At 42.1% G+C, this 19,654-nt stretch overlaps 1 protein-coding gene across 1 annotated transcript in view; it reads right to left on the bottom strand.

The window, feature by feature from the left end:
- The window catches only part of lamc3 (laminin, gamma 3), a 95,112-nt gene that overhangs the window by 8,828 nt on the left and 66,630 nt on the right, over window positions 1–19,654 (bottom strand). The window contains exons 12-19 of the mRNA XM_070850425.1: window positions 16,814–17,041; window positions 6,507–6,695; window positions 5,961–6,206; window positions 4,851–5,004; window positions 4,594–4,736; window positions 4,254–4,432; window positions 2,386–2,566; window positions 1,026–1,270 (exon numbers count right to left, since the gene is read on the bottom strand). Of these exons, the coding sequence (XP_070706526.1) occupies window positions 1,026–1,270; window positions 2,386–2,566; window positions 4,254–4,432; window positions 4,594–4,736; window positions 4,851–5,004; window positions 5,961–6,206; window positions 6,507–6,695; window positions 16,814–17,041 (1,565 nt within the window). The remainder of the gene's footprint in view (window positions 1–1,025; window positions 1,271–2,385; window positions 2,567–4,253; window positions 4,433–4,593; window positions 4,737–4,850; window positions 5,005–5,960; window positions 6,207–6,506; window positions 6,696–16,813; window positions 17,042–19,654) is intronic.

The following is a 19,654-nucleotide window of genomic DNA, read 5'->3' on the forward strand; positions in this document are numbered from 1 at the left end:
TCCAGAAAAGCAGTCATGGCCCGGCCTCAAAATGGTGATCTGGGGTTTGCTTTAAATTTGCATATAATGAAACTCATCTAATGAACCCCTAAACTTAAGTACATGTTATCAAAAAAGGTTCAAAGCAGGGGCAAATGGAAAAACCTGCCTCAAAATATATCCCCTGAAGTTTCTCCTGATAAATGTAATGTGTATACATTCAAATGCAGAATCCTTCCCCGAGTGACATTTAATTTGAGAAAATGCTAATAAAAATGGGAAAACTGAATCAACAATTGACACTCAAGCATTTTTTCTTCATTTTGGGGGGGGGGCTGCACTGCTTATTAATATGAAATTAAATTGCTGCTGCTTCAGGCTTACCCAAGTGATAAGGGCTATGGAGGTACAGTGTGTCTGGGTGCACACACACACACACACACACACACACACACACACACACACACACACACACACACACACACACACACACACACACACACACACACACACACACACACACACACAGTAACACAATCAGAAATAGAGAGCCATATATTGGCCAAACTAGCTCTCTCATCTCACCGAGCCTAAATAACAGCAGCAGTATCCATAATAGATTCCCGCTAGCGGCGTGGAGAGACAGTGAAAAGCCTCGCGGTGGGTGAAGAACAAGTTGTTAATTTTAGCGTCCATCAAACATTCTTTGGGTTTTCCTTAGGAGGCAGAAATTTGCCACTCAGAGGGAAGAGGGTGGTGGAGGTGTGAGGGGGGGGGTAAGAAATACTGTTTTGCTTTGGGGATTCTTTGTGGATCTGCACAGAGCACCTCCACCAAGAGTAGTAAACTGTAGCATCCTATAATAAGAACAAGGGATCAATTGCGTTACATACAATATCAGCATGCTTGTGGACTGGGAGAACACTAATGCAATCAATTACGGCTATCCAGAGCATTTTACATAATGAAATACCTGGAATATATGCTAACTAACTATGTGGAACATTCACACAATGTTGAAGCTGCGGTATGTTTGATTTGCTTACCATGTTGTCCAGGTCCAGTGTTGCACGCTTTAGCTGTTTCTGAGATGCTCTGATCATGAAAATAGTCTCTGTGAAGGTTTGACACACACCCCTGCTCCCCTCATCCTTCCTCCTCTCCTCGCTCCCTTCCTCTGTCATGCTGATGCTGCAGTTCAAAGTAGATGTAATGCCATGCAGCTGAGCTAAGAGTGCGCCTGTGGAAGCTTCCAGCAAGGAAAATTGTTTTATGAAGGCCTCCCGTGCCTCTGAAAGAACAAAGAGCACAACGCAAATAAAACCGCAGTAAGTCCTTCACGGATTATTTCACCAAGAATATTATTCTTCCAAGTCTTTGTGGCTAGAACGCTGCATTTTAACACATCACCCTCATTTACTTTGTGAAATCAGTCTGTCATCCTTCCTGTCTATCTGTTTGTAGTCAGAAAAATCAAAACCCTATAGAATCTCTATCCAGATGTCACTTTTGTCACAGTGTCACTTTGTATTCTGTGGTGTTTCTGGTCTAACTAGCCAGTCTGGAGCGGAGTACAATTAGTACAGTGTGTCTGAATGTTTGCTGCTTCATTTTGTGACATACTTGTCTCTTTGTCTTTGTGTCTCATAAAAAGACAGATAAAATAAGAGAGATAACAAGTGTGTGCCCCAGTGTGTGCTATTTTGCCTCTGTGCGCCTCCACAGTGAGCCTGTCGCTCCCACATACTCATTAAATCATTATTGGGCCACCCAGAGTTTTAAAGTGGATGGCTGATAACTATGTGTGTGTATGTGTGTATAAGTATGTGGGTGTTGGGAGGGGGATTGTTAGACAACTGTTATCCTGATTGCAACTATAATCATAATAAACCAGGGATTAGAGATGTACCGCCTGTCATATAAATAGGGATTAAGTTGGTCACACGGCGCCTTGTTCTATATTGTTATGATTTGTCTCCATTTGGCCTGTGCAGCTGAGCCTGTAAGCCCTTTCCCCCCCAAAGATAATGAGGATATATCAGCATTGTGTTAAAGTAATTGGGAGAGGTTTGTATTGTTGTCTGCCTCCTGATTTAATCGCTTTGTTGTGTTGTATCTGCAACAGTGTCTCACTGAGGAGGCGCACACAGAGCAGCATCCCATTTGCAGCACACTGGGGGCGGTTTCATGTCAAATTTCTTAGCCATGCTTGCTGGTCTTGTATGAACTGATATGGCACGTTATCATCTCACAGCCAAAATGTGACACAATAGTTACAGGGGCACATAAACCAGCTTCGCATTTCACAAAGCAGGGGCTGCCAACTGTCTCGCACATGACCACATAGGAAACATTAAGAGGAGTGACAGGCCAAGTGGAATTATCTTGGCTTCTGGCTGCTGTTACCTTGGAAGGCTAGAAAATCCTCCAGAGCATTAGGTAGAGTATCCTCCCTCTGGTGCTCATGCTCATAAAGCCTGGCCATGTGATACTTCAACAGGTGTTGCTGCTTCGCAAATCTACCTCGACAATCAAAGTGAGCGAAGAGCTTCTCCAAATCCTGCAGGCGAGTCCCCAGCTTTTCTGCCTGTAATAGCACCAAGATTTATCACTGACGGTGTCAATGAGAATACAGATTTTGAGACCAAAAAAAACACACGGCTGCGACAACAAATACCACAACAAAATATCTATCCATCTAGATTTGTATTTATTTATTCAGACACAGGGTCTGAGATAGGACTCTGGTTCTTGGTACACCAGAACATCAAAATGTAGTATTTCAACAAAAGCAATGAATAAATGAATATCAACAAGAGGATAAGGATAGAATACGGTTTTCATATCAGCATCCACTCAGACTATTCTCTGCATAGCATGTGGTCTACGAAAGCATTTCAGGAGATAACCAGATTAGACATCTTAGAAAATGGAATCCAAGTGGGAAAATGGAACAAAGGTGCTGTGATTGGCACCAATTTGTTGACCCTGGCAGTTTAATGGTCCATACCTACAAAAAAAACCCTGTAATGTCAGTGTGATCACACCTCTTTTTCAAGCCAGGAGACATGTCACACATGTGTGATTGTGAGGCATGTTCTATGGTAGCAGAAACATCCGTGAGCTGCTGATCGTATTAGTTAGCAACCAAGGTGTTGAGATCTTCAGTCCATTCATTTTAATGCATCTTATAAAAGATACTGGGTGCTCCTCTGCAGTGATTCATTCCTGTCTTGAAATTCATAGTATCTTTCTCATTATTTTATCTATTCTATTCTATTTCACTGTTTTCCAGTTCCTTTCTGATATCTTTCCTGATCACCGATCACACATCACATCATTTTCAGACTTTCCCTCTATGTGCTTGTTAGTCCTTTTCATCCTGTGCGTAAACCAGAGGAAAATGTGAGCAGAAAGACAGAGAGTGGGAGAGGCAGAGAGGAAGAGCTGGGGGAGACTGAGGATAGTGAGAGTAATTGCAGGTGTTCAGAGCAGACAAGGCTTGGGATGTTCACTGAATTGCTAACACTGTGGAAATCACAGCATGCATTCGCACAGGTACAAGCTGGTCCGGAGAGAACACAGAGCCACTTTAGCTGGAACAAGAATATGTACAGAGAAAAGACAGACATGTCAGTGGTGCTGGATTGGCCTCAGAAGGCAAACCCACGGACGCAGCACCTTAGTATACAGATGTGGGTTGCAACAAATCTAAAGAGACACAAAGAAGCAGCACAGGAGATCATTAGGGCAAATGTCTCTTTCTGTTTCACTGCACATCTACTGTTTACTCACAATCTACAGATACAAAGGAGCCACATGGCTGTCATGAGGGTCTACAAAGCAAAATGTGTCGGGGGAACTGTGCTATTTCAAGAACAAATTGCATCTCATAATAGCGAGAGTCTAGACACAGTATGAGAAATATGAATATGTGCAGTAAACACACATTAATAAAATGTGTAAAGGGGAAGTGGACATCGATGATTAGAATCAAGATTCAAAGCATAACGGGCTAAAGCACATTTTCTCAGGTATTGTACTCACAATTATGAACTGGATACCAGACTGGGTATGGCAACTTTTCAGTCCATTGAGAATTGCTAGCCTGGCGCATACAGCAAAAAAGTTGTTTCTGTTGCCACATACCCCCAGAAAATCAGTAATTGCAGGCCATTATGAGTAGAATTTGGAAAATTAAGGTTCTAGTGGGCAGTAAAGGTGGTTTTATCTCACACACACACACTGGCATTCACAAACAACCATAAACTCACCTGTTTCTTGACAAGGCCATAGCAAACTGGGCATTCCTGACATTGATGTGTGGATCTGTTGTGGAAATAGTTCAGCTCACATTTGTCACACTTATAACCCACAAAGCCCTGGCGACAGTGGCAGGTTCCGTTACTGTGACACTGCATGGAAATGGAGCCCATTGGGTCACAGTTACAGGCTGGGAGAGGACAGAGGACGGCGGGATGGGACCGCAGAAGATGGGAGAACAGAGGTGAGGAGTTAGAAATGCCTTCATGTGTGATCTGGATTAGACAACGTATGAGAGAATTAGAGGATGGTACAGAGTGGAGTTGTGATGCTTGAAGTAAAGTGCTGTACCTCTGCAACCTCGTGATGAGAATCCAAAGAAGCCCACACGGCAAGAATCACACAGTAGTCCCTCCACTCCTGCACGACACATACACTGCCCTGTGAGTGGATGACACGCGTTGGATGATGAGCCAATTGGATTACACTTGCACCTGAGGAAGGCAGGAAGAAAACATCTCATTAATAGATTCACATTGTAAGCTCACTTGTGCGTGTGTGTGTATATAGAAGAAATCCCTCTAGAAGTTCACAGGTGATCTCTATACCTTTCACATCCTACACCTGGCTGGAGGTTGAAGAAACCGACGTCACAATAACTGCAATCCCTTCCAGTCACATGACTGAGACACTGACAGTTTCCTGTTTGAGGGTGGCATTCATTTGCATGTCCAGAGATTCCAGCAGGATCGCAGCTGCATGCTAGAAGAAACAAATAAATAATATCATCTCAAATTATGGCATTACATCATCTCAGCATGGAGGACTTCGCATTGATTTGAACCTGCGGTGCTTGAAGGAAAATGGAAGTAGATTACCGACAGTGCCAGGGAGACTCATGGATCTCTCTCTGACATTGTTCTGTACAGAACTTCGACTCGGGGCTTAAAGAGGATGAACACATCACAGCCATTACTCTTTGGGGCTCTGTCTGCCTTTGTAGTTTTATTTCACAATTTAATTCACTTAGACCTTTTTAATTCACCCAAATACTTTCCTTTTCTCTTTTTGCATATCTTTCTGACTCACATCCATTTGTTCGCCCCATTTTCAGCTTTTGCCTTTTATGACTCAAGAGTGCTTCACCTGTCAAATATGAACTCCTGAGCTGATTAGCCAAGTCCATTTGAATGCACTTCTTTCAGCGTTTCTCTAAAAGCTGAACCCAAGGCTACATATTCCTTAATGGAATTGGTTCTGAATATTGCTCAGACTATTACTTGGCCCTTATCTAAATTTTAACAGTCATTTTGATGGCATGTCATGAGTAAGGACTCAGTAATTTGTAAAACATCCCTTTCTAACATGTTCACAGATAAATAACAATATTCGTCTTTGATTCATTTGTGTCTGATATGGCTTTTCCACAAACTAGCTGTGATGTCACAAAGTCATGCTTTATGTACACAGTGAGATTTAAGGTGAGCACAGAGCAATTTCCCCCCTTAAGCTGCTAATGTGAAAACAGCTTCCTAGTGTCTCTGCACATACATCATGATGCACAGAGAAGGTCAAACATCCAGGTGAAGTAACAATGATTGAAACGGTTTTTTTTAAATGGAGGGGGGCTTTAACATTGTCTTACAGAAATAAAATCACACTCATCTTTCTCTAAATAAATTAGAAACATAGTAATACATTTACTGTACTGTACTCACGCTTGCACTTCTGGCCAGGCGTCTGTTTCAGGGCATCGCCGTAGAAACCCCGTCGACAGCGTTGGCAGTGGTCGCCCTCTGTGTGTCCCAGGCACTTCAGACATCGCCCAGTGATGTGGTCACATATACCCACAGCGTTGAAGTCCACGTTGCCATTGCACTCACATCTCACACACGGTCGAGCCGGCCCAGAGCGTCCCAGGGGGTCACCATAATAACCATCTTCACACATCTGACAGCGCATCCCTACACAGAGGTAAAGGTGAAAGGAAAGGGCAGCTAGAACACTGTTGGAGGTCATCACTGTGTCACCTCAAAGTCTCAAAGCCTCAAAGTTACAATTTAATTATAATCTCAGATATGTGTGAATCCCAGGTGGTACTGTAGAAGGACAGTTCCAGCAAATGAGCTGCCTTAGCCACAGTCTTTTCAGTACAAAGCTGTCTTGTGAAAGTATTATAATAATTTATTTCTTGACAAAACCCCCATTATTTACTGCGTGTGGTGCCATGAAAATTGTTTTACATTGTTGGTGGTTCATCTCACCTGTCTGTCGTGTCGGACAGTTGGTACAGACCACCTGTCCTGTCTCTGAAATTTGGACACAGCTGGTACGGTCCGGGCAAGGGCAAGGCTGACAATCACCAGGCGTGCCAATCAAAGCGTTGCCATAGTAACCATCCAGACAGTGCTCACAGGTCATCCCGGTGGTGAAGTCGGAGCACTCACACACACCTGAAACGGAGAGGGGAGTGTAACAGTTAATGTAACACTTCTTCTGCACACATTCACGCCTGCTTGTGTTCGTCATTGTTTTTCACGCTTTGGGTTTGACACAAATAGACCACAGAGGCTGGTGTTCTTCTCATCACCAGCAGAGTGCGCTGTGTCTCTGACCATAACTGCAGCCACTCCACGCAAACACTCCACTCCACAGCCCTATCTGGTAAGAAAACATTCCCCACAGCCCACCATGGAGAGCAGAAGACAACTAAATTCACCCCAACTATAATTGCTTTGGGAAATATAAGAGCCGAATGCAGTCTGAAAGACCTTCAAGAAGTAAAGCAATTCCCCCACCAAGTGGGAGAGATTACCAATTCTATGATGTCCTAAAAACAAACTGTTGTTTCGAAAGCCTTAGAAAAACAACTCACAGCTTTAAACCATTTTGAAGGATTTGTTCATGTGCAACATGTGTCGATATACACGTATATACACCAAATCCCTGATGAATTCTCCTCAGTTTATTGATTCAATTTTCTCTCATCAAATGCCATATTTTAAATCAAACAAGCTACAGACGGTCCCTAATGATACAACATGATAATCAGACAAAATATCCACAGTAGTGAGAGAATGACATTATGTCTGGGTGGACTACATGACTGTATTCAGAGTAAAACAGCCCTGTATCTTGCTGTAGCTCAGTGACCTGCAGTGTCTCTAACCTCACTGACTCAGATTGGACTCACATACACCCTCAAAACCTCCTCCGTGCTTGTTGAATTTGAGCAACAGCAACTTCTGAAATTAAACAGTGAAAAATTGACATAATACAATGTGGCACTCTAATTTAATAACTGACTGACTAAAGCTTACAGAGGACCACAAAGTAATAAGTGTTAACATTCTTGGAAAACCACAAAGAAAAAAACAACAACTGCTAAGATGTTTACAAAGTAAAATTCATCATAAGATCATAATGAGCAGACATTCATTAAATTTTAATCAACATTTATGCATTTTGAAAGAAAATAATAGCTGCTTTTGTGTGCTACTGCAAGAAGATATTTAGCATTCCTGCTGCACTGCATCATGTTTGGCTTTTAGTATTCACCGAGCGTCTGGATATCAGAGAACTTACAATAATTTGAATAGTTTTTTTTAATTTCAAAGTTTCTCAAATGGCTTCAGCATGGTTTGATAACAATAATTGCACTGATTTTCTAGAGAACACCAATAAGATCTCGATGCATAGAAAAATAATCCACAGGCATGCGGTTTTACAGTCTCCTCATTAAACTTTCCCATCACTCCCTCATAGCCTACAGTGTGATTCAGTCAGGAGCTCTTTGCTGTGCATTTTGAAATCAGCTCACACCACTGACTATTGGAGTAAAGAAATTCTTGCCTCTAGTTATGGGGTCACTTGCAACCAGTGTCTCCCATCACTAAATAAAGCCCTGTTAACTTCAGACCTGTAAGTCAAGTATATGAGATAGAATAACGGCTGCAAAGCTAAATTGATCACATAGCCATTAGGGGGAACAATTATCCCTTTGCCTGATGAAGTGTAGACTTCTGGGTAAAAATCATTACTTCTTCAGCGAGGTGAAGTGAATAATACATGACTTCCAAGCATGTAATGCCGGTCATTTAAACAGAGTATTTAGTAATAATGATTGTTCCTAGCATAAAGAAGTGAATCTTTCTCAAATTTCACAAGGCATTACAATGACACTGATGGTGTGCAGTGTCAATCCCCAATGAGCCATAGTAAACTTAATGGCAGCAAAAATGTGCTGACTTTACTGACTGTGAAGATGACTGAGCGTGATATGAGGCAGCAGAGCCACTGAGGGCCTCCTCGACACTATTATCATTCCATCGGCCCCTCGGAAAAGCTAACGGCATGCATCACAAACTGTGGCTGAACGGCAGGATCACCCTTTTGCGTGATGTTTCAGGATCATGCTAATCATCATTACTGCATCACATCCCTGCAGAATCATTTTTATCAATGAATCAATGACCGCTCATTCAGGATTAATGAAATGGGATTTCCGTGAAGCTCCCCTCGGAGCTGCACACTTTGAATCCTTTGACAAATCCACACAATCCTGCCATTCTGCTCTCGCCCTCTCGTACTCCTCCCCTTTCAGCCATGGAGCTCCGCACTTCAGCGCGCTGCTCTCCGCCTGAACTCTGCTTGTCTGTTATGTGATGGCAAAAAAATATTTCTGTATAATATTTCATCTTTTTTTTTTTTTTTTTTGAAGAGGTGCCCTCCATGATCACACTCCAAAGAGCTCCTTTCTACCAGTGCTCATTCTACCTATATTTCATCCTTCCACTCTGCTGCTCATTGTACTCTCTACAGAAATACACACACAGTCAGGAATAATGGATTTCATTAAGGAAGCCACTTGTGGAAAATAGGAATACACTGGAACACATCACTGTAGGATAGCTGCAAGGGCATGGACAGACACGAAAGCATGAACGTAATGTTGGCTTTGGTGGTTTTGTCAACTGCTGTATGCTTTTCCACATTTCTCTCACGAAATTTGTGTTTATACTTGTGCGTCATTTAGTGTTCCTCTCAAACAAAGTGAGGAGCTCTTCCAAAGATAGTGGTTATTGTTGTTTGCAATAGTTTGTAGCTCTAACTCCAGATGGAGATAGCAAAGTGGGACAGATAATCCAAGGAGAGATGGATTTAAAATAAGTGTGTTTTTGGTTAGGAGCATATCTGTGTGCCTCTCTTCTGTTATTACAGTCTTGCCCCCCCCAAATCTCATTTACAGACCAAACTGAGTCTCTCATTGGATGTCACTCTGCACCATCTTGGGAGGTCTTTCTAAAGGGGAAGGGCAAAGTGTGGGGTCTTTGATGACATGTGAGCCCAGAAATACAAGTAAAACAAACCACAAGAGTTCAAAGCAGCGTGTGGCTGAGTGACTGCAGGACTGCAGGACTGGCTACTGTGGTCACTCACACACTGACAAATGCCTTTCACATGATTGTGCAGCGATATTAAATGTAAGATTGTTTTTTCCTACTTTACATAAGCACAAATTACAACATGGATGGGATGTCAAAAACACGAGCTTTTCAAGACCTCCACATTCTCCAGGAGGCTTGTCTACTTAGCTCAATGGTACATTAAAAAGCTTTGGGCCGAGGAAATCTATTTACTAATGCATGTGAACTCCCTGTTTTAATGATGAGGAGAAGGAAACAAAACGGTAAGAGAGAGGCAGAGAGAGAAAATTTGGTGTGCAGCTCTGAGGCCTTGAGGGTAGAACTTAGGATAAATCTGCTGAGGGACTGTTTGATGGTGACGTTGCTCTCTAATTTAACACAGATATGCTGCCAGTGGCTGCTGCCGCAGACGTGGCTTGTCAGTGGGGTCTGAATGAGTGGACTGCTACAGAGGAGAGAGGGAAGATGTTGAAGGAAAGGAGGAGGGACTGTATATTCTGTCCACCCCCATACATAATGTAGACACTACGGATGGCTGGGGAAATATCTTTTGTCACACTGTGACTGTGGAAAATAAATGCATCAATTCCTGTTTTGTGTATAGAGGCTGTCAGCCAAAACTCCATGGCCAAGGCCCTAGGGTATCAGGGATGGGAACTCTAACAGCATCGGTTGTAGCTCATGTTGTCTTGCCAAAGCTCTTGGTCACCCAATTGTTACAGACGTGGATAAATGACTTACTGTGTATTTACTATGAATGTCAATATACTCATGAAACTGATGCAATAAGCTGCTGAATAATTATCCAAGATTGACTGTGTTTGAAGATCTTCCAACTTAGCCGGTCTAACAAAAAGGGTGAGACGTCCTCTGGGAAGCACTCGAGACATATTGCACGAGGCAGAGACAAAAATACACTTTTCTTTCAACTTCCGCCACTTTGGTTGAAGCAGGAGTAACTCAACATCTATGAGGTGGATTGCCATGATTTTTTTTTTTTACACATTCATGGTCCCCAGATAATGAATACTTTTCATCACCAGCAGGTCAGCAGTTTATGACTTTTGTGGTTCCTTGACTTTTCCTCTTGCGCCACCATGACGGTCACATTTGTGGTTTTGAGTAAAATGTTTCGACTAACTATAAGATGGATTGCCATGAAATTTGGAACAGACATTTACACAATGAATTCCACCAACTTTACTGGTCCACCATTTGCCACAACAGTGTGGAGCTCTTTCTGTAAGGTACGGGGTGTAGTTTTGTTCTCTCCTGGACTTTTGCTTTTCATATCGCCTGTTTTTAAGCAGGGGAAGCTTCCTCATCTTCATTCACTTTGGTGATGCTACCGGTTGGTTGTGCAACTTGTCCTTGTCTAAACTAATTTCATCAAGGGAAAGGTTGAAACCTTTTCAAACGAGTGATTCCTGACAGTGTGACTGGAAACCAAGGCAGGCAGACAGAGTGTGCACATTGTTTTTCTTTCTGTTTATTTTTGTGTAAAATAAATGCGCTGCTTGTGAGGAGATAAGTAAGGCGTGCTGAATAGGATCAGCGGGAGAAATTACATGGTAAGATTCATTCTAACTGACTACATCCGTCTTTTCTGCTCTTTCTGACTTCCTTCTCCCCTCACTGTCGCTCCTCATATCCCATCACGCTACAGGCCAGACATCTCACGGCTTAGCCTGCAACAAATGCAGCCCACCAGAGAGATTAGGGGGTTGAATAAGCCAGCGCTAGAGCCAGCTTCACTCTCTATCAGTTTGTCTGCCTCAACTTTCTCCCATGGATTTTTCTAAGTAATGACCTTAGAGAGCTGAAGATGGCATTTAAGCAGGCATTTGGGAAATGCACGCCCTGGCTTCCTCTGTGTCATTCTAAAGCGGCCCTTTGTTGGTAAACACTGCCTCACAGTATCCTCCATTTTAACCTAGCATTCTAATGAGAATTGCAGTGAGCAGCATGTTTGGTAATTTCTTCATCTGTACCCTAATTGATGCAATGAGACAGGTACTCTGGGTGATGGCCTTTATTAGGCCGACGTCAATGAATTTTGCTGCAGGAGCCCCTGCTGGTCCGTTCCCCTTCACAGACCAAGACCAAAAAAAGCTTCAGTTTCTCAACCTCTTCCACCAGACTGCAGTGGTGTGACATTTAGCTATGCAAAACCACTCTGCATTATTCAAAAATTTGGCCTTGCCCAAATGTCAAAATGAGAAACAAGCATATGCTGTTACGAAACAGACCAAGGAACAGAAAGACCTTATTTTTTCTAGGGTTTGTAGAGCAGATGCACATGCTGCATTCAGGTACTTGTGGTCTGCAGAATGCAGCTAACTATAGCTGGCCTTCTTAATAGCTGCAAGATTATAGCTAGATCCAAAGTGAGTGGTGAAAACATGTGGTTTAACTTGAGGTCTGCGCACTGGGGAAACGGTCCCATAGAGTCTGTTCGTAAATGAGCGGAATGTTCAGACACAAAGTACTTCTGATCCACGTCTTCAGATCTTCGATGCTTTTAAGCACATCAAAATATGAAAATGCACAAAAGGTTTCTGTGCATGAGATATATAAAAAAAAAACTGGGAAGTGTGGTTAATGTGTTATTAACCTCATTAATATCTATCATTAAGGATATGCCATTGATAAGGAGAAGAGGAAATTCATCAAATTATTTTCTTGGTTTGGTTCACTAAAACCCACAAAGGTTGATTTTGATTACATGCAGCTATTGAAGTAAAAATTAAATTGCCCATTAGCTTACTATTGTGTTTTGTATGTTAATCATATTGTATTTCGTTCAGTACGGTCGTGGCTGAGGACAATGGGGAAAGGCAACGAGACAGATGAGACAAAGGATCCAAATAACGAGATCTCTCTCGACAATAGATTTTCTATGAACACCACATGAATAGGCCAAATTTCCTTTTTAAGACAACATATTTGACAACATATAAACAGCTGTTTTAGCACACAAAGATCTGCTAATTAGCGCTAAACACAGTTGTGAAGCTGTAGCTGAGAATTGCATTTATTTTGAGTGAGTGCTCTAGAAGAAGAGTTAAGGAATCACCATACTTGTTACAGTTCATTCTAAGGGGGACACAAACGTCTTTACAGAATTTCATGGTAGTCCCCAGTTTGTAGCACAGACTTTCTGTTAAAACTGTGTTGTCCCCTCTCACTTGAGTAAAGTTCTCAGTCTACAAAACTATGTTCACAGTTTTAGTGGTAATCCCAATGACTAGTAATTTGACTTCTCCCTATAATTATCTAGCTGTTTCCGCTTTGACCTTTAATTTTAAACTCATAATCAGCCATTTCTGTGGAGACGCAGAAAACTACCTCAGAGGACATTGTTCTCTGACGATGTAAGTACAAGTGTTGTTCACCATGGAGGGCTAACACAGGTCTATTAGGGAGCAGGGCTAACAGAGGAGTTCTAATATAACACCTTAATGCTCAATACCCAGCAGCGACACTGTCGTGAGCATCATGTGTTTCATTTGTTTAGGTGATTAATGAGCGCTCCCCTACTGTGTGGGCGGCAGAGAAAATTGAGTGTCTCCATTTTATCTATACATTACAATCATCTCTCTCCTTCCTCAACACTCTCCCTCAAGCTTATAAATTATGGCCTCAGCCCAATTTTATGGACGGTGTGGATGTAATTAACATAGTGTACATATTGTATAGAAGCATGTCTGCGCCTGTGGGACACTGAGATGAAAGTATGCTCAAAACAGTGGGAACACGTGCACAAGGTTTTTTGCATCTGAAGGACATATGTTTGACTTCATCAGCCGTGCAGCACCAGCTCTCGGCAGAAATCGCAATTTGCTCTTCCCACCACAAATATTAACATTTCCAATCTGTTGTGTTGTGCTACAGCAAATAGAACCGACACGACTTACAGAGTGTTAATAAATCATGATTATGATGCACCATTGGCTGCAGCCTCCCTCGGCAGCCAGTGAATAAACTCCATCCCAATTCTGTCTGTGGGCACACCCTGCATGATGATACAAGTCGTTAGGTAATTATACAGCAATTAAGATTCTGATAGGAGAAACAGCAGGTTGGTCCGCCCTTCTGGTGACAAATGATGAACAGGGTGTCTCTAATCGACTTACTTTGATAGTTCCCCTTGACCTGAACTTATAGATTTATAGAGAGCTCCTCCTGTGTGTTTGGGTCTTTTTTTCATTTATTAAAGACAAGGCCAGCGGGTCCTCAGAAGATGACATGCCATCATCTACCATTTGCAAAAGAAAGGCTAATTTTAAATAGCTTCCTTACCTGATAGTCAGCTAATGCTATTCAACCCGAGAGTTTTGTGCCAAAGGACACGACACACGGGGGATTTTTGATCCGTGACTCAGAGGACATATCATGTTCCATATTTAACACTCATTCATCATTTGCATGGTACTTGTGCCATGTAAATATTTTTAGAGAAGAGTGTTTTTATGTGTGTGTGTGTGTGTCTGTGTGTGTGTGTCTGTGTGTGCATGTGTGTGTGTCTGTGTGTGCATGTGTGTGTGTGTGTGTGTGTGTGTGTGTGTGTGTGTGTGTGTGTCTGCGTGTGCGTAAGTCTTCACAGTCTGTGCAGACGTGTCATGGCTGAACTCTATTAAGATGCTAAATGTTGCTAAGCTTGATCTGCTGAGTGTAAACCAAGCCTTCTTTGATGTTAAACAGTTAAACAGGTTCATTAATAAATAATGGGGGTTTCCTTCCAGAACAATTCAGTACATAAGCACATTTGCATTCAGACCGCCCTGAAAACACTCTCCCAGTCTTCTGACACCTTCAATCTTTTTAAAGAATGGGGGAAAATGAACTGAGTTTCTAGTATTTAACTTGCTACATTTCCTCTCATGTCTGTTCTCTGATTTTATTACTGGCCCTAAATCTTGTTCTACAGTTTTAAAGCACTTACAAATTACACTTGGAATGAGAGAAGAGAATGGATACTACATTAATACAAAGGAAATATACCTAAGAAGAAGAGGATGATGTACAGGTGGACAACTTAAGAGGAGTCTGCACAGAAGGGAGTCAAGGACACTGAAAAGAAAGTCAAGGTGACTAGGGAGAGCAGGTGCAATCCAAGCTGAGAGGAAGAAGGAAGCAGAAGACAGGGAGAGGCTGACTAGGGAGTCTGGGGAACAAGAAGAGGCACAGAGAACAAGTGTGTGTGTGTGTGTGTGTGTGAGAGAGAGAGAGACATCCAGATTGAGAAGAGACATAAGAGACACAGGAAATCTGCAAGCAAATTAGACATCATTAGCCAAGAGGCGGCTAACAAGTCTAATTAGGGGGGAGGCAGGCAGGCAGTGATACCAGACTTGCTTCCGGACCTCAGATGCACACACACACACACACAGTCATATAAACACACACACAGTCACAAACATAACACAGTCAGCCAAAGCTTCAGGCATCTTCTAACTAGGTCAGATCCCTGATACTTTAAGTCTGAGGGTAGGAGGGAGAGATAGAGAGGAAGAAAGAGATTGAGGAAAGATAAAAGATGGAGGGTGGGACCTTGGATGGGAGAGTTGTCTACTCTTGGTGAGATGGAGAGACTTGTTTAAAGCTGTGAGAGTGAGATAGTGTGGAAAGGACTCAAGGAGAAAAAGAAAGAGGGCGCCTATAGTACACACTCTAGACACACATATAAATAACTGCAAAGAGGTTGACTTGTTTACACACCCAACAGCTGCTGTTTCACTTCCGTCATTTACGGGACGTTACGTTTAGGATATAAATCTGAGAGAATGCTGCAGCTGCTGTTATTATCTCCCATAAAATGACAGGTGCATTAAATACACACTTCTAGTTTGGCTGTTATTATAAAGATTAGTTGTGTGAAAAGAGGATATTGCTGTATTAGAACAGCCATCCAGTTCTCAGTTTGACTGATAGCTTGCCAATGCTCCTGGGGGATGACTGAGATACATTCCCTTGAAGCGATGATGACTGAATGTCAGTTCTAGAAAGACAGGAAAACGCTTCAGACGAACAGCCTGCATCTCTTTCTGTTCCCTCTGCTCTCTCAGAGGCACGGTGACAAAAAATATTGTCTCAACAACCTCTGATGATCCTTCATCTCATGTTAGGCTGGCTGAATGCTTCAGAAGAATGGCTTCATCACTGAACTTGCAACTTGGATTGGTTTAATATTCTATAATAACGCTACAGCTCACTGTTAACTGATATACACTATTAACTTTGAAAAAAGGTTATTGCCCTCGTCAGTACTAATGATGGTAAATGTTTTGAGTGCCGACTTGTGAAATGGTGGACTTTTGAATCACTTTACTCATGAAAATTCAGAAGAAAAGTCTGTCTTACAAATATGATTGAGCAGCTTTTTTTACAGCCTGTTTGATGCTACAATTTCGAATGCAACGAAGAAACATAATGATGGATCTGATTTACGTCTGCTCCAAAAATGGTTGTTCCTACACTTCCCATAAGTAAAGCTATCTTTTATGGGACTATGGGACGAATGGTAGAGATCAGACACTGCACTACTGCACTATTAGACCCTCTCTGATTAGTAAATGACCAAGCCTGTGTCTAAAATCACTTCCTTGTTAACTCATTCACCTCTTCCTACATAATATTCATTCAATAGTGAGAAGTAAATTAAGATTTTGGACACTTAACATGCTATAGACACTACTTTCATTGGGGATGTTTACTTTGAGAGAAAAATATAGTGGATAAATGTGTATACTCAAATAAAATGGCACATAAAATCAACAGTAAATATAGTGCACTATATAGTATATAGGGAGTGACTTCAGACACAGTGTGTCAGACATAACTTTCTGTTGAGTATTTGTCGTCTCATGCTCAGGCTGATGTATACTTTCTTAAGTATATCAATATATTTTCTTACACTTCTTACAAAGCTCCTCCAAAGCCATTGAAGACATTACAGAGAGAACTCCTTGTGAATGGTAAATTGACTTTGGCAAGTAAAACTGGTGGAGTTCTCCTTTAAAAGTAAAATGTTTTGCAGTTGATTTATGTATTCACTTTTTATATGCTTTTCTAGGGTTTGTGCAGGAGTCACTGAAACACAGCTGTGCACACACCAATTACACTGTATATGTTTCACTTATTACCTGTCTCTGGGTGACAGGTTCCATGCTGGTGGCAGTTACACAGCACACATGTAGAGAGCGGCCCCCTGCCGGGGTCTTCCCGGGTGAATCCTGGGGCGCACTGCTCGCAAAACTGGCCTGCGAAACCCGGGGGACAGGAGCAAGATTCCACCCATGGGGCAGGAGGGCTGGTTGGACCAGGGGGGATGAAAGCTGAGGGCAGGGTTACCGCTGCAAGCTGCGATGTGTCTGCAGAGGAAGGAAGAGAAAAGACAAGAAGAGCGCTTTGTAATAAAACTGCTTCTTACTAAGGTCAGTAGTAAACTGATAATTGTTGCTCCAGAGGCCTGTTGAAGTGTTTGGGGCACCTGCTTTTCTCTGAAATTAAGGGTATGTGTATATGTGTTAGTGTGGGTGTGTGTTTGTGGGTCTCTGTATCTCATTAAGCAGCAGGTTATTAGCATTTGTTGCGGTGCTGTCCCTCCCTCCCTGTCTCATTACAGGTTCTGGCCTGTGTTTATAGTTTACAGTCTGACAGACACACACACACACACACACACACACACACGCACACACACACACACAATAACAGATTCATCCACCCACACGGCCGTAAATGCCACACTTAATGCTCACTTGCACACGCACGTGCGCACGCATGCGCCCACACACGTACACTCATCACCCGGGGAATCTTTGATATAGCAAATGAATAAATCACTGCAGCAGAGCAAGACGAGAAGAAAAGGAGACAGGAGACTCGGTGGAGGTATGTCAGACGTGCAGTTCCTGTGGGGCTTCAAGATCCCTCTCTCCTCTCATGAATAGTGATGGGGCAGGCGATCCTGAACCGAATCCCTTTCACCCTGTTCTCTAAACCACAGCCACAGAACACAAAATGACTTTTGTTCCTGGTCCATGGCCATGTCTGCTCTTATTGAAGACACGTCAGATAGATAGATAGATAGATAGATAGATAGATAGATAGATAGATAGATAGATAGATAGATAGATAGATAGATAGATAGATAGATAGATAGATAGATAGATAGATAGATAGATAGATAGATAGATAGATAGATAGATAGATAGATAGATAGATAGATAGATAGATAGATAGATAGATAGATAGATGGAAAGATGGATGGATGGATGGATGGATGGATAAAATATGCTATGCACGTCAGAAAAGAAATAAATCAAGTGTGAATGACCAGCTGCATAATGAGCAAAGTGTGTGAGGAAGAAACAGTGAGGGGTGAGAAAGTGAAAGAACCGGAGGAGCGGTTGGACCTTGACTTCTAACCAGTCATGATCCAGCCATTCCTTCAGCGATGATGAAACCCAGTGCATTTGCACCTCTGAGGGATAATCAGTAGTCCGCCCTGTCCTCCTCCCTCTCCATGACTCGCCTTAGCCTCTACCCTTTACTCTCCTCTACCTCCTGAATTCTATTAGCTCATTCGACGGGGGGAAATGTGCAATTAAACCGTTTTCAGACACTGTACCCTATATTTCAGTTAATTAAAAACATTTCATTTTAAGGCATGCTGTGCAACTTGTCTTCCAAAAATCCTTCCTTAAAGAACCCTTGTCAGGCCAGTTGAGACTTTAATTTCCTTGAGTGGTTCACTCCAGCCTTACAGGCCACCACAATTTAGGTCTTTCTACCTCTTGTACCTGTACAGTCAGCAATCAAGCCGCTGACTTCTCAGACACTACCAACGTGCCTTACTGTTCACAATTCAATTTTTGTGTTGGAGAAAATTAGAGGCTTTTACTGTGACTGCTGTCAAAGCCTGCCTTTATAGTCTAAAGACAATACTGTCATTAAAATAATACAGTTCTGTTGTAAGAGACTCTCTGTGGTGCAGAGAAATCTAAAGAGCAACAGAGAATGTGAGAGGGACAGAACAGAAAGACGAGAAGACAGTTTTATGGGATTTTGAAATTAAAGTTTGCTGTGCAGCCTGCAGCGATGAAGCACTTCTAACACTGTTTGAGAATGACTTTGAGACCTAACACAAATCATTAACAGAGTTTCTCCCCTGTGATGTGCAATAGATGCAGTGTAAACTGTGTGCTTTACTGTGTTTGCACGTTTGTGTGCGTGGGTGGTTACAGGAAACAGTTTGATGGAATATGCATGGCTGTGCTTCAGTTTCTGTCTGCACAAACTTGTGTGCCAGTCTTTTTACATGTGCTTGTGCATGAGGAACTACACAAGAGTGTTTATCACAACGCCCCCACTGAGCAACTAATTAAAATGGTGTAAGTAAGTGTGAGAGAACCGGTGATTTTGGCCAGCTGTTCTGTCTTCTTGGTGCTCTAATCTGCCGTAATGCCTCTCAGATCCTGCCTGCACTTTACAATACAGACTATCAGTTAGGAAGGGAGGAAGGGCGTGATAAAAATAAAAGGAGGATTTCAAGAACTAGCTCCTAACAGCTGGGAATAAATGTCCCGTTTTTGCTGAGCCAGATTTGGAACAGTTGAACTATTCCCTGAATACAAACACTGACATTGTTTTAGCAACTAACTTTGGTGCAGCTTTAATAATTTGTGCTGCTGTGTGACGAAAATGTATTCTTTATTAATAAAAATGTGACGGTTTTGGAAACTTTCTGTGGCACATTAATTTTGCAGGTATTGCTAGGGAATGGCCACACATTCAGAAATAATATTACATAATTATTTCTCTACCATAATGCCTAAATGCTTTTAAAGACATATAAACTGTACATACAACTGTGATCAAAAGGTTTGCCACAATGCCCTGTGAACAGGCAAATATGGGTATGTGACATGGTAGTCTAGTTAAAAGACAAACACCCTTAAAATAACAAGTAAAACAACCTGAAC

Source organism: Pempheris klunzingeri, chromosome 19 (genome assembly GCF_042242105.1).
Source record: "Pempheris klunzingeri isolate RE-2024b chromosome 19, fPemKlu1.hap1, whole genome shotgun sequence".
Taxonomy (NCBI): Eukaryota; Metazoa; Chordata; class Actinopteri; order Acropomatiformes; family Pempheridae; genus Pempheris; species Pempheris klunzingeri.